Source organism: Achroia grisella, unplaced genomic scaffold (genome assembly GCF_030625045.1).
Source record: "Achroia grisella isolate CSIRO2021 unplaced genomic scaffold, CSIRO_AGI_Agris_v1 utg821, whole genome shotgun sequence".
Taxonomy (NCBI): Eukaryota; Metazoa; Arthropoda; class Insecta; order Lepidoptera; family Pyralidae; genus Achroia; species Achroia grisella.
In genome coordinates, this window is record NW_026713035.1 from 854,010 (window position 1) to 876,420 (window position 22,411).

The 22,411-nt window shown below is 29.9% G+C and overlaps 1 protein-coding gene across 1 annotated transcript; it reads left to right on the forward strand.

The window, feature by feature from the left end:
• The first annotated feature begins 4,653 nt into the window (after nt 1-4,653).
• LOC131851995 (protein toll-like) lies at nt 4,654-17,147 on the forward strand. Its single transcript, XM_059202558.1, has 6 exons — nt 4,654-4,827; nt 12,687-12,963; nt 13,141-14,182; nt 14,276-14,591; nt 15,592-15,750; nt 15,838-17,147. Exons 2-6 carry the CDS (start codon nt 12,825-12,827, stop codon nt 16,654-16,656), a joined length of 2,475 nt encoding a protein of 824 aa, XP_059058541.1. The 5' UTR covers nt 4,654-4,827; nt 12,687-12,824; the 3' UTR covers nt 16,657-17,147.
• The last annotated feature ends 5,264 nt before the right edge of the window (nt 17,148-22,411 follow it).

Consider the following 22,411-nt stretch of genomic DNA (forward strand, 5'->3'; position numbering starts at 1 on the left):
GTTTGAATAGATACCCCATATCATTGCGTCGTGAATTGTCCATAAATCTCTCTATATGCCGCCTTTTGTTTAGCTCGCCCGGCATGTGAATGCCCTCCCGGAGCTTAGGCAAATTCGGAATCCAGCATTTACTTCACAGAAATTGGACGAAATGGGTCCTTCTATAATATATGTGGTCGCTTGTGATAGCGGATAATGAATTTGCTCTCGTAGTTCATTGTTTAACGTCTTTATAGAATTTCCTCTCTGTTACAAGCTATCTAGAGTGAGAAATCTGCGCCATTTAACAACGTGTAAAATGTGGAGAAGTGATTTTGTTTTCTTCATCTCGTGGCAGTATTTATTTTAGGCTTGTCATTGTATTTTGATGAGTTTTTATTGAAGTAATCAAAGTTAGAAAATTAGAACTCAATTTAATAAATATATGATAGGTTTTTTATAAAACCAATAATTATAAAATATACATATATAATCGTCAATGAGTGACTTGTCATCTTATTATAGGATTAAAGCTTTATAAATTTTTGTGTTATAATTAGAATATTTTTTGTAAATCTTGCATTATCTAATTTTAAACTGCTGTAAAAATATGTAGAAAATTCGTTAAACACTTTGTTTTCATTTAAACTCTATTAAAATCCAGGAAAATAAATATTTGCTGTGTCCCAAAACAATAGGTTAACCGTACCCATAAATCACAATATTCGAATCGACCTACGGCTAAACCTAAATCGAAACAAGATAAACTTGAACGTCGCGAAAATCCACATAAAACCGCAAAACATTCGAAAATGATTTATAGTATCCCCGATCTGTTTGGGAGGCTTCGCGGCAGAAAAAACAGATTATCGAAATCCCAGTTATTTCCAACAATCGGTTTAGTACACAGATCTACAAAAATGTGAGTTGGTATGTATAGCATTTGTGTGATGTATAGAGTTTGTTTAAATTTGTTGTGTTTGTGTAGATTAAACAAAAACACATGCATAATATACATACAAAATACTGAGGCTGATAAAAATATTTACACTCGTGAATACAAATGTTTATACCACATATTTTATGAATATGCATGGGTACTCAACGGAGACGTATCAAATAATGATCATAGTCTCTTTTAGAATTTAGAGACGCAACATAAATGGAAATTTATTGTCTAATATTAATTAGTACTCTAATACTGTATTATAGTCTTACACAATAGAGTATCACTCTATTTTGTAAGATAACAGAGGGAGAAGCAACTTTTCAAACTCAGTGAATCTAACAATTCGTCATCCATTAAGATTGGTAGCAATACGTATTGTACTCTAACATTGTCTTACAGTGTTGAGTCCAGTCAAGCAGTGGATATTAAGGTACTCCAGTTCATAGGTATAATGAAAGTTTTATCTCTATAGATGTAGTCTACCAACGGGAGGTTAAGTGAGCGACTCAAACATGTAATATGTATTTACTTAATATTTATTCATATATTCGCGTTCATCCAATTCTAAACACGAGGAAAGGCCTCATCTGTAAATGTATTTCTAGGCAATTTTTGTGACCAATGCATTTTATATGAACATGGCTCTCGTTAGATAAGAAACCTCTACGAAAAAGAAGGGTTTCTCAAGATGCATGGCTACTCTTGGGAACGTTATTAATGGTAATGTATTTTTCCCGTCTCTTCGTTTTTTCGTCCTCTAATTAAAGTCATTCTTGGTCCCAAGATAGCATTAACATTACGTAGGATCGCATGAATTTCAATACTCTTGTCAGTAATGTTTTTCTGAATTATGTAACTGTATCTGAAATAAAAAATGTATATAATTATTTGGATAATATAGCTATAGATATAGTAAAACGTACTTAGTAATACTCAATATGAAGAAAGTAAACTAGGTGTAATCTACTGTATGTACAGGAAAATCATTACTAGCAATCGTTTATCAAAAAATTTATGAAAGTAAATATTCATTCATATTTACTTTCATGAATTTTTAGATAAACGCACTGTTATGAAGTTACTGCGTTTTTCATTGGCTTGACAATATAATATACCTGTACTTTTTGATACTTCTGTTTGCAAGGGTTTTAAATAAATGGAACACAAATATTAAACTACTGTTGATAAAAAAGTTTATTTATTTTTTCATCTTAATCTTAGATTGTTTTGATTTAATTGACATATATATTGGTCAAAATATGTATATATTCTTTGATATTGTTTTATATTTATTATTCTCATAATAGTATGAGTGTTATACGTCCAAAAATAATGGTACATATTTTATTATTTGATTATCAACTATCAGGTTTTAGGTAAGAAACCACAAGCAATAAAATACGTTGGACGCAAACAACAACACCTATACATTCGCATCCATAAATCTAATTTGGTACGGTCACAATCGTAAATACATTAGGTACGTTGTGTGATAGCTCTATTTTATGACAAAAGTCGTGTTGTAAAAATAAAAATAATACAGTAAAAGTGGTGGTACCTTTTATCGCCTATAGTTCAACTATTACATATGCATCCTACAAAAAAAAAACACACCAATGGTGTGTTTTTTTATATAATGGAACGGAAAACTAACTGACGTCCACCTTATTATAAGTGGTAACCGTAGCTAACACATGAGAATCACTACGTCTTTTTTTTTTATCCGCTCAGCACATTGCTGTACCGAAGCTATAGCGCTGATTTTTAGCAGAGTCCTTTGGGTAAATAATAGTTAATAAAACAAAAATGTAGGAAAGAAATTATGGATCGAATTATACGCGACAATCTAAACAAACGTGAACATAAAAATCATTTTACATTATTATGGCATTCCAGAGGACTAAAATGTCATGCCTCTTATCTTGTAATTTCACTTCCTTATCCCAACGGAAATACAGTTTACAAAAGTAGGCAGAGTTTGGGTACCCCTGTTGACTCTTTGCAAAGTGTCGGTGAAAATATATTGTACATTTATTTATTATAAAAATAGTTATCAGAATACTGATCTATCAAATTATTCGCAGATTCTTACTTCCATGTTATGAGCCGCATCTGAACACACTTGTGTCATAAAAGAATCGACTAGCATAAAAAAGGACCCGCCCAAATCTGCTGGGACCAAAAAATATAACGATGTATTTAACTTTGATTTTATCGTCTTATTATTGTGTTGTATTGATGGTTGACAGTAGTAAAAAAGGGGGTCAGGTGAGTAAGTTACTGTGAAATTCTTTCTTAAAAACAAGTATACAAATGATTATTGGATTTATTTTCTACATATTGTGACTTATGTTTCTAATATAATACCGTTCCGCCTATAATATTGTTTGCTTATAAGTACCTGGACGAGTTGGCTTCGGTCTACATACTTTATTTTGTAAAATTATGACATTACGTTACGTAATGTCATAATTTTACGTAGTAGTACGCAATTCTTACTGCTGAAAACATCTCAGCAAATCGAGATTGCGCTGTAATGAATAACATTTTTGCGTCATTAAACTACAAAACTTTACAAAATCCCTTATATCATATCAAAAACTTATGTATACGTATGCATAAGTTTTTCACAACATACAATATAATAAACATGTACGTACATAGATAAAATGAAGTAAGTCAATATACCTTTAAAAAAATTGTATCAATTAATAAATAATAATTCAGAATACTATGTAATATGCAAGTTGTTAAAATAGGTAAGCTATTTCCTATATTTCAATCACTTAACTACATATTGCAAATACTTTACTATTTAAAGATGGTTTCCAGGTCAATCGATGGATGCTCAGAACTTCTAGTTTATAAATACATTAATCATTAAATATACCTGACCTGCTGACCTAAAGACAGATAAATATATAATGCCAAACTATACTAATATATAAATGTGAATTGAACATTTATTTGTTGAGATATTTAATTATTTAGGTATTCGCGTCTTTGTTACTCTATGAATTGAAGTAAAAAAAATTGAATAGATTAAAAGAAGAATACTAAGGCACAAGACTTTAGAATAATATTTTTATTTGTATATATCTATGTATACTATATATGTACATAGCTTTATAAAAATAATGATCCTCTCGATAGTAAAATCATCAAATTGTAGTTCAAAATTTACTTCGTTATTAATAGTAGTCGATATTACCCAATTACATCAACAATTAAATAATTAATAATTATTTGTATTCTGATACTTTACACAAAGTGTGTATATATTTAGACACACTCATTTACTAATTAGTCCCATTTCTATTAAAAGAAGACCAAGAAATAATTATATAAATAAAAGTCAAGGATGTGGTCTGAAATAGAAGTAAAAAGAATGGAAGAAATAAATCAGTTGTCAGGGGAATCTCTTAAATTCAAAGAAAACTAATTAACAAAACATTTATTATTCATTTATAATATACGAATAAGTGTAATGATATATTTTCAATGCAAAATTATGACATTGAACGTTTTCAAGCTGAAATTGGTCTCACATACCTTCATAATTTGAGTGGCGTAATTAGCACGACCGAAAATGAGTCGGTCTGGTGCCGGACTTAAATAACTTTGTACCACGTTCGGATATCTCCGCCATTTTCCGAGCAAGTCCGAACGCTTATTTGAAAAGTCGCGATGCAGTCCATGGCGTAGCGGCAGTCGCTTCGTAGCATCCGTAGCACTCGGGTCTACGAGAACTCCACAAATAATAATCGCGTCACGTTTCTTTAATAGAAACACCGTAACTCTAAAGAATATGGACTTTAAATCTCTAAACTTAAGTTAATTGATCTTTTAGTGCAAGAAATTCTAGTAATTGTATATGTGACTGGATTATATAGCAACAGGTAAGTGAAGTAATTCTGACAAATGAGATGTTTATTGGTTTTTGATATATGCAATGCATTGCATAATAGAAAATGTATTAACTACTGTTTATTAGCATACAACTATTTTGTAGTATTTACACAATAGTTTTTATATTATTCACGTATTTAATCTAAACAATTATCAATTTTTTTTTATGATAGAATTGTGTATTATGTACATTGTGAGTAACAAAATTGAATTAAAATAATTGTTAACTTGTTTAATTTAATTTAATTTAATTCCAGTTTAAATATTTCAAAGTATTTTTACTCTGTTTAATTTTTATTGTATAAGGGGTTTATTTACAATCAGATAAATAATGGTATTAAGGTTTAGATATTATTGTTATTTAGAATTATTATAGTATTTATTGGTATATGCTACAGAATAAAAAAATATAAGTACGAATCAACAAAAAGAAATCTGTTATTCTTCATTTCATTAATTTGACTGGTAGGATTCCTTTGACATTGATGAACAAAAAAGTGCTTATTTATTGTGATGTTTCTAGAATAAATGTATTTCTTAAGAATATCATGCCTGTAGAGATCATTTCGTCAATGTGAGTAAGTATGTGTGTATATAAATGAAAACATCTCATAAGAGTAAGTCTTATAACCATTTATCACCATTTTTAATTATACTTTTTAAAGATAATCACATTTATACCGAATTACTTTCAATATTTTATTCCGATTACTCGTATTTAATGTATTTAATACTAGACTTTATCGCCAAAGGAATTTCAATTTACTACTTTAGGATAATATAGAGTAAAATTGGAAATCTATCTGGGTAACATAAGTTGAAATATTTGAAATTATTTTTTTCTGCTATTTTGTTAGCCAATGTAAACAATATTAGAAGACTAGAAGTTAAGAGATAGGAAAAAACAATACACATTTTATGTAATCATTATTTTGTAATCATTACATATTCTATCATGACCCTTATTTCAAACGGGGTATAGTTGAATTCAAGGTCGCACTAATAGAGCTTATCGCCATTTCTCGTTAGGTTATCATCTCTATGCAATACACACAAGAGTCTATTAGTTAAATTCTGACAGATGTCAAACTCTGTTTGTAAATATATTTTCTGACTGCCCTCCAGTAAAGGTAATAGCAATATTAAAACAAAAATTAATCCGAGAGACATCGTTAGGCTCGTACCTGCCACGTTGGATTCAAATATACCGAGAGAAATGTGGGCATGTCAAGTGTTGTGTTTACTATGATCTTAACAATTGATAGTACTTCTGACTACCTTATTAGTGACAACAGTCCTGACAATATCTCATATCCATGATAGAAAAGTGTTGATGTCCGTAAGTTTTAGATTACGCTATCTTTAGATTCATATGGCCATATGTATATGTATACTAGGCCACAACTATGACAATATAACTAACAAGAAGTAACTATATAACTAGCAAGGATAATTGATCCTATAACAATTTTAATTTGTTGGTTGCCTATAATATTAAAATGTTGATTGCGTTAATTGACTACATTATATGAGACATTGTAAGAGTGTGTTCCACTTTGATCTCAAACAATTGATATTTTATTCAGTAATATATAATTCCAACCTTTTTGAATAAGCAAATATCTATTGTTAGCTTTGCATACCCTCGGGGTCATATTCTGTAGTATACGGGGCACTTGAGTTAATTAATTAGGCCCTTTGATGCTGCCGCCGGCAGCCAGTCCTAACGAGATTTGTACTAAACAATACCTAACTTTTTCTGCTATACTGTATAATTGTAATTTTAGAGTTTGATATCTGCGCTGGAATATTTTAATGCATAGATGGGTTTCACATTTGTCTATTGCCATCTAATGATGATATAATGTATGTATATCTATATGGTAACCATATTTAACAATATATTTATTGAAATATTCCTCATAGTTACTAACTGAAGCTTAAAACTTGAATACACAGTTCTCCTCTTGTCATGATTTTACGATTTTATTTATGTAAAGATGAATTATAATACCATTTCGTTATAGCTAATTAATACTAAGAAAATTGATAAACTAGATATGTTTAAAGATAGACTCATAACTTAAGTAAATATAGTTACAAATTACTTTACTGAAATGGCTTCTAAGCTCGGATATCTAAAATTAATTAATAGTGCTGACGTTCTAATATTTGCGCATAATCAAATTACAAGAAAACCTTTTAATAAGACAAAAAGAAAATTAATTCACCGCTTCCCATCATTTTTGCGTATCGGCGTTGACGTTAATCGATTAAGCGATGACTTTCAACAAAAAACTCGGCTCGTTTCTTTAGAAGCCACAAGAGCGGTTCGTTGGTAGCATCGATTCGCGTCTACTATTGTTTGCATAACAAAAAACGTGCTTGTAACGCTCTGAACATTAATATAAACTGTCGGCTCCATGTGTTGACGCGCAGTTCGCTATATGTTTAATGCGGTTTCCTTTTAAATGACCAGTAAATATCTTGACTTTGTTAATTGTATGATATATTACACGAATCCCACGATGATGTCCGCGTGAAGTCGAATAAATGGTATCCTACACGGTAATATAGACTTTAATTGTGATTACGTAACAAACCTACAAAATTTTGCATTTATACCATATATATAAATAAATCAAGGAAAAATTAGAGTCATATTGTATTATCAATAGTTAGTTGAATGGAAATAGCATGAGCACTATAGAAAAGAGGGCGGCTCTTAAATTAAAAATAAAAGGTTACTCAACTCGACTCGACGACTTGAATCACAGTCCACGGCTTTACCGTACGATGAATTGAAAATACCAATAAATATATATATTTATATAATAACATTACAATATAAATCTTGTTACTTCTATCGTAATAGAGTCAAGAGAGCATTGTGACTTTGAAGTTTACCGCTACCTACTACCTACTGAGACCGAAAGATCTTGAGTTTAAAGGTACTAGAAAACGTTTTTGTGTATATTCATATTTTTTTATGAAATCTCCACGTTAGGGTCATCCCTGCAATATTTGATTCAAATATACCGAGCGCAAAGTCAGATTGAGAAGAGATATGTTCACATGACGATAACATTTGACAATGCCGCGAACGATCCCCTCTGGGACAACAATTGAGACAGAACATAATAATATGTATACTATTGTTGCTCACGACTTTGTTAGTGTGTGTATTTGTACATCGCCATCTAAAAGTGGTAAGCAAATGAAAATAATAATAATAAGAAATACTAATATCTATACTCACACAATCACATTCTATTACTTCAATCAATAAAATAATGGGTGGCGATTTAAAAAAAAATATATTAAATTATTCCTCTGTTCGGGAGGTATTTTTATTATTTTTCTGTAACCTGTATTTTACAATAAGTTCTATAAAATGATCTCTTAAATTCTGTTCGTTTCGTTCGTGTTCGTTCTACGTGAAACTTTAAGGTGCACTCAGATAAATAGTTAAACAGACAAACGGCCAGTTTTTGCCTCGTCACGATTTTAGCGTTTTAATATATGTAAAGATGAAGAAGATAATAAAGATTGCTATTGTACTATTTGATACTAACGTAAAGACATTGCATTAATTATGTCATACACAAACACTCTGTTTACATACTACACAATAATAGCCCTGTATAAATAACTACAGTTTGCGAGAACCCTTACCGGTTGTTAGTTATGTTAAGTACAAAAGCAGCACCTGCTGCAAAGCTTTGGATGTTGCTATTTACACATGGAAGGTAAAGGAGCTCATTATCCAAGTACTAAGTGGAACATTGCATTTAGTTGTGGACTTGTTGTGGAATTTATGTTTTAGGGTAATTCAAATTAGTCTCCGTAAGTTTGTATTGTATCTAAGAATAGATACAGCTATTTTAATTATGCCTTGTCTTATTTGTACCTATAATTACCTACTAATTACCTATAAATATGTATTTAAATGAATGTTGTGACTAAACCTTTTCATACAAACATTTTTATTGTTGAGTAGATTCATTCTGTTTGATGACCTCGGTGATACCGTCTTTGTTTTGATGGTACCGGGCTTGATTGTCGCATGATACAAACATATATCTATATATATACAATTCATAAGTATGTTTGTAAATATTGGACTGCTTACATTCTGTGTATACATACTTATGTCTCCAAAATAAAACACATTTACGTTGTATACTCCCCACAATACAAGCTCTGCTTAATTTAGGCGATTGCAGGAAATAAACTGTGTATTCAAGTATATTATATACATATATAAATGAACTAATTTTATTTTAACATGAATAATTTAGCGAAATATCGTCCATTATAACAAATATAAATAATTAATCACGTACCTAAACCCTTTTCAATAAGAGAAGTTTCGTTTCTTGTCCGTAACTAAAGTAAAACTAGTCAGATGGCGGTGTCAAGTTCAACAACAAAGTTGACGTTATAGAAGGCTCATTTTTCATTAAGATTGCCAATAAATTTAATATTATATATAGAGACATTAGATACTACTATATCTATTAGTAGTTTATTGATTTCTATAAACATAATAGCTCACGTCAATTCACATAGCGCTAACTAGAGCTTGCATTATGAGTACTATATAACTGATATAAATACATAGATATTTCTCTTCTTTGCAAAAATATACATAATATACATAGATAACGATAAACAATACTCATGAATATAAATGTTTATGTGAGGAATCGAACATGTAACCATTGAGAGTAAAACGGTATACTAAACCGTTAGATCACCGAGGCCTTCGACCTTGTCGTTGGTTATTGCTAGAATATTTATCATCATCATTACTGCCTTACCTTCATCTCATTATTTGGAGTCGGCGCAGTATGCCCTCTTCTTCCACTGATTCCTATCAGTCATATCTAAGCTTACTCCTGTAATCCTGTAAATCCTGTAATGGCTTAAAATATTATTTGTCTAAAAAACTTTCGTTAGATTTTAGATGTTCACATAATACACTGTACTATGTAATATATACACATATAATTATATATCCTATGTTACTCCCTTATTACTGTGAGAACGACGTAGCGGCACTATGTTAGAAATGCCAGCCACATCTGCTACCAGTTGTCTGCGAGACGCATAATGCATGTTGCCTTTCTGACAATTTGTCTTTTGCAATTATGGCTTTAAGGTTATGTTCAAATATGACACTAAATGTTCTACTATAAATATGTACATGGTTTTAGTAACATTCTTACTATTATAGACCTATTAAATTACCGATAGTATATTTTATTCAAATGTGTAATTATTATATTGAAAATGATAAACTGGATGAAATTGGGTGTATATATGTATATATTTACTATAATAGTTTACAAAGTTCACAATATATGTACTTGTAGTAATTGTAAGACGCCGCAAATAGCAAGTAGTGATTGAGAAGAAGCAGCAAACGGCAATATTATATATATGTTACTAAAAGTACTAATACTATTTTTAGGTGTATATAAATATTTCTATACTGACATTTCTATCAATCGATGAAATATGTCTGGATGATGAAACGTTGTAGAAATTTGAGTAGATTCAATTTAGTAGATATTCATTCAGGCTTGCTTTGCTTTAAATATAGATACTATATTAATTGGTTAATTGCTACTAATCAGATTATATTATTATTAATATTAGTTGCTTTAATTAATGGATCCTATTTTTTTTCTAATATACGGAAAGTAGAAAAGAAGACATTACCATTTCTTCAAAACTGGATTTCTTAAAACTATTAATGAAATTCTTGAAAAAAGTAAATATAAGGTTCCAGTCAATGATGTCAATGTTTAAATTTCATTGTTTTTGTTTTCATCTCATTCCATTTTATTATAGCACCATAAAACAATAACCATTTCCTGTAACCTTAACTGCATTGGTGCTATGAAATACTTTAGAATCTATATAACAGTGCAGTAAAGTTTTCCCGAGCACTGCAGTACAAAGTGTGCTAAATGCTTGTACTTTTTATTGCCCACTAAAATAATTATTATAGCTAAGTATTAGTAAACTTACCTACTTTGTATTTATAGTGTTTATCTCACTACTTACTACTCTTATGTCATAAATGAGAAACTATGTATTACTTTACAAATGTTTGAATATCATTTGTATTTTAAACAGATTGCATTATATAGAAACGACGAAAGTAGCGTATTAATATGATAACGAAACTACTGGCTTCCATTTATAAAGATATTTATTAATATTAAATCCTAACGCATTAAGGACCAGGAATTTACAATATAATATTGTTAATCGCTGAACCTTTTTTTACGCCAAATGTTGTGTTACCTACATGATTTTTAACATTTAGTCCGTGTCAATAATACTATAGTGAGTCACAGTTAGGATCTCATTAAAAGTTTGACTAAATTATGATAAATATTTATTACATAAATAATCGCATATGTAACATATACCTATACAATACACGACAGAAACAGAAAATGATTTTGTAATATATACACATGTTATAACACTTCATACTCGCATCTAAATCAGTTTTAATTGTAACCAGATCACTTTTGCCCCGGGGCATTATCGGGTGTTCATTCGAAAATGTTAGGTTATACGTCTCAATATCCATCTGTTTCATATGTATGTAATTCTGTTCTGAGAATTTAACAGCAATATATAATTGATAAAATTGATATATTCTGAATTATGAAATTACAGATTTACAACTAGTTTAAATAAAACAGGACCACAAAATTAAGTTTTTTCGTAAACGTTAAACATTCCTAGACAGTCGTTAGTTAGTCTACCGATTGTAGTATACTCTAGTTTGCGTTCATTCATTTTTCAGGAATGAATGAAGAAATGCATTATATATAATATTCATTTATATATTGCATTTCCAATTAGATTTTCCCGATAACATTTAAATCAATTTCAAATTTCGAATCGGTAACATTAATCGTATTTTCAACGCAGTGTTACAGCAGGCGTAAAAATAATGTCACATTATTTAGGGTTTCTTTTTGTATTTTGATTCAGAATTCTGCAGAGACAACAATCTTTTGAGGATACATTCCGAAATAGCAAGACCCGTTATAATTTAGAAAACTTATTTATGCAAGCAATGTATAGTACCCCACCCTGCAAGGAACATGACATGAATGTATTACCAGGATAGATATATAAAATATATTGTACCACTACGTTAGACAGAACCGGGTATTAAGAAATCAGGAATTATTTTATAGTATGTGATTATAGCAAAAATGACTATTATTTCTATTGTAATGGAATAATAAGCGAAATCAGCGGATCAGTTACAAAAGTGTTCAACTTTAAACTACATTGACAGGTGAAAATCGAATTTAAACTCCGAGTTCAAAATCTCGACTACCTGCGAATGTATTTTATAACTTTGTTAGCGATCTCACCTTTTCTGCAAAAATCCAATATGTAAGTTTGTAAGCGTCGATCGCTGCCAGATTATTATAGTGATGTGGCTGAATATAGAAATGACAACGTTTTATTATAACTAAACATAAATAATTTTAATTAGGAAAAATGATTTATTTGTCCTAGTGTGGATTGATTTGTTATAATTTTCTAAAATACTAAAAGTTATATTAACAGTACTTATTCCTGATGTTTTGTCAGTTGTTAAAAGTTATTGGAAATAATCACAATCGAAAATACCCAGGTGCACTGATTCGATGTAAATAACGATTTCATTTAGCCGACTGCGCTTTACAGTAGTCTATTGTAGGAATATTAAATATACCTAAATTACGAAATAATATTTCATGTATGATTTTAATTAATAAATCCATGTTATCTAATCAAATTACAATAAATTATTTGTTCACAGATATTAGAGTAATGAAAAAAAATGAAAATAAAAGTACAGAGCAACTACAGTAACTTACCAAAGGCATCACGCCTGGACATGATGAAATTGCCGAACATGAAATAGGTTGTGCTGGTGGCAGATGTAAATTGATTAACTATGGACCGGAAATTAGTGTGCGTGCTGACCGCAGCGCTGGCGCTGCAAATAATTGGTGCTTCGAAGCTGATGTGTCCAAGTGACCCTAACTGCGTTTGCGGCGGCACGCTCGCTGTCGAACTCGATTGCAATATCGACGGTGAGTGCACTTAAATATTCACATCCTCGAACTACCTTTTACAGTTCATCAAAATTTGTGTAACATGTTACATTTTCGATTTCCGTCTATTTGGAAAAGTTTCGTTTTCGAAACATGGCAAACTTCATGCTCAACTAGCAACATGTACGATGTATTAATGAAATATTTTTATTTCAGGTCGAATAGTAAAAATTAACCTACTACCAAATACTTATATAAATATTCAATGTGAGAACATTACTAGTCTCGACTATATGAAGTTACCTAAATGTGCCAATGATATGAATTCATTCAAGTCAGTCAGTTTTAAAGACTGCCCGTTACCTATATCTTCATTTAAAGATGTGTTAACTAACATGGGTATATCCAAGACAATGGCGTTAATTTTCCAGAATGCAAAAAATCTATCTGGATACTTTGTTAGAAAACATTTTGAGGGATTACAAGATCTAACAAAATTATTATTATCATTTACTGGAATATCGGAATTACCAGACAATCTGTTCATGGATGTAAATAAGCTTACATGGTTAAATATAAGATCGAACGGAATTAATCTTTCTGAAGAGTTATTTAAACCTCTTGAAAGGTTAGAGACTCTTGAAATTAGTCATAATCACATGACTAATATTACTTCAAACTTATTTTCCCATTTGACATTCTTGAGGAAGCTTTCATTATGGCAAAATAACGTTACCTGGTTCTCTAAGGATTTATTTACTGGAGTTGATGTATTAGAAGAATTAGATTTAAGTTCAAATGGACTCAACGAACTTCCGGGGTCGATATTCAAGCCCCTGAAGAAATTGAAGAAACTGACATTATTCTCGAATAAGTTCTCAACATTGCCACAGAATTTGTTCAAATACAATAACGAGTTGGAAACAGTCGTTATTCTGAACAATGACGTAAAGCTAAAAGAGCTTCCAAAGTATTTATTTGGAAACTTACAGAATTTAACACAAATATACATACAAAGATGTGGACTAGAAGTATTACCGTATGACGTTTTTGCAAATTCATCGCAAATCACAAACATATCATTAGCTTATAATGACATCACGGGCCTTCCTGAATCAATCTTCAATGATCAAATTAACTTACTAGATTTAGACTTGAGTCATAATAAACTTGAATCTTTAGAACCAAAGATTTTTTCATCACTTGTTAGATTGGAGAGACTCGATTTATGCCACAATTCAATAGTAGAAATTGATGGGTAAGAATAAATTTTCTTTATCAAACCAGAAATATTTAGTTAGGTATATATAATTTATTTATCTATTGACATTTATTGAAAATTTGTTCACAGATTTACATTTTCGTCTCTACTGAGCTTAATACATCTAAATATGGAGAATAATAAACTAAAAATAATTTCATCCTATATGTTCAGTAACAATAAACAAAGAATGTCAATATCGCTGGCATATAATCATTTAGATTTTGAAACTAAGGATCTGAAACATAATACATGGATTTTGAATAGAGAATCGCCTTTTGCTCATACATATAATTTAAGATTGTTGAATTTAAGTCACAATGAACTGAAAAGTGTTTTTACTGATTGGTGGATAAATGGTCATGAAATCTTGGATATTAGTTCTAACGGTCTTAAAAAGTTATGGGTCAGTATATTATTATTATATATATTTAGGTAATTAATAGCTTATAGAATAATCTGTGCATATATTACTCGAAATTGCAGGATATGAGGCATGATAACTTAATTCTTAGGAATAACAATGCCTGATCAAGGTCGTCACATGATAACGTTATATTCGTGATGCTGTTCATGTATGTGCAACGGTTCCTGCTTACCCTAAGATGTACAGTCAGCTTTTTGCTATTCCATAAAAAAATATAACTGATAATTAATCACAATTATTAAATCATCATCTGTACAGTCTTTAAATGAACACAGAAGTTAAACAATATTTATATTAGTAGATTTCGAAAGAACAATTTATAATAGTAGTTTCATATATTATATTCCCAAAATTATTATCGTAAATGTTGAAGTTATAGTACGGTAATAAAACATGACGCTGTAATCAACTTATTTTATGTCGCTGCCATGAATAATTAAAGATAATTACGCTCAATGTCCATACGATGTAATGTAATCTTTGAATATAAGTTAATATTATAGTATAATGGTTAAAATTGTTTTATTAAATATTAATTACTTTATCAACGACATATGTGTATATATATTTAATTATATAAACTCATCTGTCCGTATTTGCTACAACTAAGTTAACAAACTCCTCCTTAAATAGTTAAACTAATTTAGATGAAATGTGTATAGATATCTTTGGGTTCCTGGATAGTTTGAAAATAATTATATTTATTATATTTATATTAACGAGTATTTACTCGTAGCCATTGTATTGATAGACATTTATATACAAAATACTGATAAATCGGACAACATACAAATGGTTAGTGTATACTCATTAGGTATATTTTATAGAAGTATATTAGGAATATAATATTTTTAAACTGTAAAATATTGTAATATTTCCCAAATGAAACATTTCAAGAAAATGAAAACAGCCTGTATCAATTATATATCTAAATAAGCAAGTATATTAGACATTATTGTGACCATTATATTTATTTCAGGATGATGAAATATCAAGCACAGTTATAAATTCTAAAAACAAATACAATAACTTACTTAAAAAACCTATAAAAGAAGTATGGATTGCTCACAACCCATTGGACTGCGAATGTAGAAATTTTCATTTTATTGATTTCATACAAGACAATTCCAAAGTAAAGGTTAGTAGATTTTACTTTTACATGTATTCTGTTGACAGGTTGTTATTGTTTATGTAGGTTTTTTAACATGTGATATTTTCTTTACAGATACCAGATTTGAAAGACTTCAAATGTCCATTATGGTCCAAGGAATCGTGTTACATGAGATTTATAGTATTCGTTGCACTTATTCTTAGCTTAATATCGCTGTACACAGTTGTGATAATTTTATTTATTACCTACAGAAAACAATGTAATAAACTCATAAAGAAGAAATTATGTGATAAGAAAAATAATGAAACACCCAAGCCGCCAAATGAAAATTTAATAGCGAACGACAACTACAAAAACATCATCGTAAAGTATTCTAAAGATGACGAAGAATTCGTTTTAAGGGAAATAGTACCAGGTTTGAGATGTCACAACATGAAGTTGCATATGAATCCAATTAAGTTTCCGAATAATACAAATAATTTTCTCAGGATTCTATATATGTGCGTCAAAGATACACATAAATATTCAACTCTAGTAGTATTTTCTCCAAACTACTTAATGTCAACTTACAGTCACGTCAACATAAAGAAAATTCATGGGGAAATGTTGAAAGCGGAAAACACATTTTATGTTTTCGTAGATATTGGCCCAGAAAACTCGGTATACTCATTCTTGAAAACCAGACGCGACGACCGAACATCGGTCGTGTGGAGTCAAGTCGATTTTTGGAAAAAAATTCTGGGCATGCTTAGCGCAGATAGCAAGAGAAAGGTTAACGTTAATGCAGCCACGAAGAAGATTATTAGTACGAGAATAAAGTCTAAAATGTGCAAATTAGGCAAGAATAAATTGCCGTCAAATATTTCCATTTCCAGATTACCTGACAGGTCCCTTCATTACAATATTAATCCATATTCGCACAGTCATGTTTAATCACATTCTACATCTTTAATTTAGTGAGGCAAAGACTGACTTCTCACCCGCGATAAGTTGTAGTAAAAATCTCATTTCAATTCCTTTATATACTTCACCATTATTTCTTTTATTATTTCTAGCTGGTGTTCTTAGATAGATACGAAAAAAAATATGTTTAAATTGTCATAAGGTTTGAGATGCAACTTGTAAAATTTTTACTTATAAATTTTATCGTGTAAAAAATTAGGTTAAGTTAAGGATATTTCATTGTTTGTATAAATAGTAGTTAACATTTTATGTAATTCGTTGTTCTGTGGGTAAACATACATATTTGAGGATCTGAACTTCAAAGAAGTCTATATAACATAATAGATGATGTAACCAATTATATAATCCCCTTCTGTTATTTATATGTACATACTATTCTTAAACTATTAACGCAAAATTACAAACCAATTAAGTTTCATGGAAACTGCATGTTGTTAAGAGTTGTAAACCGCAGCTTATAATAAAATGTATACTTTAACTATTTGTTTTTGTTGTATACCTATTATTGCTTACTTACTACTTCAAATAAATGATTTTGTAGGATTTTCATCGATAAAGTTCAAATTAGTCCTACACCTTATTCTGGTTGGTAATGCTATTAATTGTCCACCTTCCACCGTTTTCAGCTACTTAAAGAGCTACTAGAATACAGACAGTACTTAAAATCAGAATAAAATGTTTGTGCAAGCTGACACAAACATCACACTACGCATACACATTATACACGCATTAGTCGCTAAGCGTTTGCTGTTTCATTTTCTGATTTTATTATAATATTATAAGAGATTCAAAGATTAAGAAAGATTAAAACTGATATTTAATATGTACCATAATAAGTACACGTTTGGGTGTTTATTTACTTAACGTACACTGTAACTAATGCAAAATAATTAATAAACATATTTTTTGTGTGAAAATATTTAATATTTATTTTGGAAATTAAATGACCCAAATTAGTCTATTACAAACTCTAATGATAAATGAAATCGATCGTCACGTCGCCGTCATTCGGAAAGTGATTTAAGTTGAGAAGAACTGAATATTTTTAAATGAGTTGTATATAATTATAATAATATATTATTAAAGCTTAAGTTTAGAGTGAATACAGTGACCACTACCGTTCTATCCTGAAAAATTGTTCAATCATTACCCATGAACAAACTAGGCCACACAGACATGTGAAAGAGAGATATATCTACAGCAGAGTAACTATGTATATCATTGATTTATCATTCTTTTTCTGTTTTATACTGTTTTACAACGTACATCAAACTCTGAGCACTTTGCATGTCAATCACAAACCTAAAAAATAAAAAAACTATATTTGTCCGTTGTCAGTGTTTTAGGGAGTATATCCGATTTCAATTTGCCTGCGGGTATATTTTTTTTACGTTTTCTGTAAGCCTTCGCTTTGACACTGAAAAATTGCTGATATATTTTTATATAACCATTACGCACATGCTTTTATTACAGATGACTAGTAGTTTAAAACTATGAATTACACCCATATCAAATCTGGCAACGAGTTGGAAATTGGCCGAGTAATAATAACCAATATCGCAGTAGTTAATTCAAAAATGTTATAAACAAATATTAATAATTGTTACAATTATTAAATACGTCTTACATGTTGTAAACATAAATGAAAATATTAATTAGGTATTGAGAATAAGGTTTCAAAGGCGAACTTTAAATGACATAATACCATAGATAACTTAACAGAGATTACAATGAAAATGAATTGAGTATATTATTTTCGAACAAAGCACCTATTAATATAAAAATATTGAATTTACAGCCATTTCTACTTAGACTACATTAAAATAAAAAGCACACACACACACATGATGTATCACAGGTGTCACATGATAACGTGATGTTCGTAATTATTGTTAATATGTAGAGGTGATGGTGACAACATCAGACTCACCTAATGGTAAGTGGTTGAACTTATTTGCCATTCTATAAAACATATATTCATTGTTGTAGTCGATGGGACTGAACGCAGCCAAATAATTTTCATTCAAAATTTTCTTGTGACTACCTACAAATAATATTTCAAACTAAATTATTATTTACTTCTTTTGACAAATTCCAACAGATAGAGAGATGGATAAATCTATAACTAGACGAAAATATGTGAAAGGATTTTGTGTTTTAAAATGGTTACGGTCTTCTGAAATATATGATTAATCCTACAATAAAAATATGTCATTGTATTGTGACCTTTCACAATACTTAAATCATGCAATATTATTTGATTAGCAACCTTACCGTTGACTAAGTCTTCTATGTGAGCATCACAGCCATTTGAGTCGCTAAGCAGCTTGCGTTGTAATATATTGTATGCGTTTCGGCTGAAGAAGAAATAAGGCAGTGAAATTAAAGCTTAAGAAGCATAACATCTTAGTCCGCCGGAATGGCAACACCTGACCGCGTCACAGTTGTTACTTGATAATGTGATGTTCGTAATTATTGTTAATGTGTACAGGTGTCGGTGACAATATCAGGCTTACCTAATGGTAAGTGGTTCAACTTATTACATATTGTGGTACAATGTAAACATATGTAGTAAATCATAGTATGTAACAGTCACATATTACAATTTTAATTATCAATTAATTCGGTATGGTATATTTGATAAGTTCTAACTAAATGTTTTGCCTATGATCATACTTTCAACCAAAGGATTTTAATTTGAAAGGCAAACAATCTGATGCCCGACGATGGTAAGTAGTAACCGTCTCTTCGCCTACATTCATGAACAGCGGGTTTAGAGATTACAAGAGACAACATCTGGGCTCACCTAATGGTAACGGTTTGAACTGGTTTGCCATTCATTATTATAGTAGTAAAAACCAATAATTTTTCAAAAGAAATTAGGTACGTTACTTACATTGGTCAATTTGTTTGGAAAAATTCCAAAAGTTTATGAGACGGGTAGATGTACATCCAGACTATACTATGTGAAAGGATTATGCGTTTGTTTCAAATTGGTTACGGACCCCTGAAATATATTATTAATTCCACAATAAAAGTATGCTATTACAAGTAGAGACGTACATGACAAAAAATATAAATGATATGGTTTGTCTTCAAGAAATTGTCAATCAAAGTATGTATATATATATTACCTGTCTATTTCAGGAAAACTCATCCAGTTCCTTCCATATAATATTGTATTTAGATTAATGGAAAGTATATCTTTCCTTTTATCATTGTGAGTCTATCATTTTCAATATGGCTTTTTCCATATAACGTACCTGTAATTTTTGTGGCAGACTAAAAGGTTAATTATACACTGACGCTACATTTTCGTTGTTTATTTGGGTATTGTCTTTTAGTTGTATGTTCTTTTTTTACATAAAAAAGAGGAGGCAGTTAATTAGACATAAAATATTCGTTTTTTGTTTCGGAATCAAATTTTATAATGTTTTGATTAAAAAGATCTCAGCCTATATATACATATTTATTTATAATATATAGAAATCTGTCTTTAGTGAAAAGTGAAAAGTAAATAATATACATATTACTAACTGAACTAGAAGGTTTAAAAAATACTTGGCATAAGTGACTAATATATCCTTCGTGAATAGATTATTATATTATATTTTTATGTATTATAATTTAAGGGTAGGTATAGTTTAAGGGTAACGACCTATTATTAATAGTTACTTAAATATGTTAATGGTATCGGTTTCATGTAGATATAAATCAATGGTTTGCAAAATCAGAGTGACTTATTTTTACTATAGAATTTGTAATTAATTTACACTCTTGCGGCTAGTATGTATTAAGTATACATATGTGTATTTAATAAATACACCTTGACCACAATATTTAAGATCTAGATTTACATGCGCAAGAATGCGCAAGTCAGACTTAGAATAAAACTTTCGACAATTCTTCTACAACGATATCCTCAAGGCTTCTGTCAAGTAATATACAGACAACTTTCTATCACAATATTATCTATTAAATAATCTAAATATTTCAATTAAACTTTAAAATTAAAGTATCATTATAATTCTTTAAAAAACAATTTCTTATATCTTTGTTGCCATGAAACATATGTACTATATGGCACAAGCATTAATATAAAAAAATCCTTTTAACCCGTACAACGATTTATATTACATAAAGTTTTACTATTCAGTCGCACCCTCTCGATACGTGCAAAATTGTATCGAGCTACAAGGGGAAAACTAGAACGGGGTGAAAAACCCAATACCACTGAATTATTTATACACAATCACACACGTCTGTAGCAAATTCTACTGTAAGACATTTCTATTTAAATTGAGGAAATTATAATTAAATAATGATGGTGTATTGTCGTTTTCAATAAATATTTTAAAATGTTATGTTTTATTATACTTGTACTTCCTGAAGCGGATGTGATATATCCGATAAGTGAAAGGTATCGAGGGTTCTTTGAGGAAAAATAAGGTGATAATTTAAATACGCAACAAGTATGACAGCGATATTTAATAAAATGTTACAAAAAATCATATATATTTTTATTATATTTACAAATAACATACAAATGCATCAAGGCGTTATCAGTGCATCCAAAATTCAAATTCTAAACTAAATAAGTAAAATCAATATATAAACTCTTATAATAATGTTTTTATTACATTAATGTTACCTAAGCCACATCTATAAATACAAAGTTAACCATTAGATTATTTTAATGAAAATATACTAATTAAAATTGAACAGAAATTTAATAAATCCAATAATATATTTGGGTAATGTAATACAACGCTCATTAACTATTTGATTTATCGAGAACACCTAATTTAATTATACCAACCCAATACTATAATGACCTCCATTAATAATCGTAGTCGCTTTATTTCCACCATTTTAGTATGAGTATTTTATAATATTGTATATAAAATCAGGTACGATTCTATGTTATAGTTCTACAAAATTAAGCACGAGAAACCAAAATATACAAAATTGATTTAGTTAATTAAACAGTACCATATTGATACAAAAATATCTGGAAAATTACAATAGGCTATCAGAAATGGGTTGGTAGGTTTATAATTTTCGGGGAAGGTGAAGTGTATCATTACTTCAAAAAAGACGGAAAACTGAATTTATAGAATATGCAGTTAAAGTGATATGAGGTGAAAAGTGTAACAAAGTGGTATAAGCATCGATATGAGCGCCTAATAATTTCGTACAAGCATTCAGACAGCACATATTTGATGTTCCATAGAGTAAACGTGATCAAAACCACAGTTTATATCGGAAAAATATTATTTGGTTCCTCTACAAGAAATGGGATTCAGATTATAGGTATATTTGAAAATAGCGCTCTAGCCACAAGCCAATGAAGCATTATGAATAAGGGTGAATAACAAGTAATCAGGGGAAAGAGCAGTGAATACGTAAATAGGTATAAATAAGTACATAAATGGCAGTGAATGTATAAATATTTATGAAATTAATTAAACTTCATCTCTGTTACCAAAATCGATGACCTCAGTGGTGAAGTGGCATAGCACACGGCCTTATTTATCTATGGTTGCTAGTAACCCCTATAGAATATAGCTGTTTGTGTACATATTATCTAGGAAAATGGCAATAGTCTTTATAATTCGTATTGATCAGCTCATTGGTACAGTGTTTTCCTACACAGCCTTACTTTTCGATAGACGCAGGTTCGGTCTCCGTAGAATATACAAATTTTATATAACCTCTAGAGTCT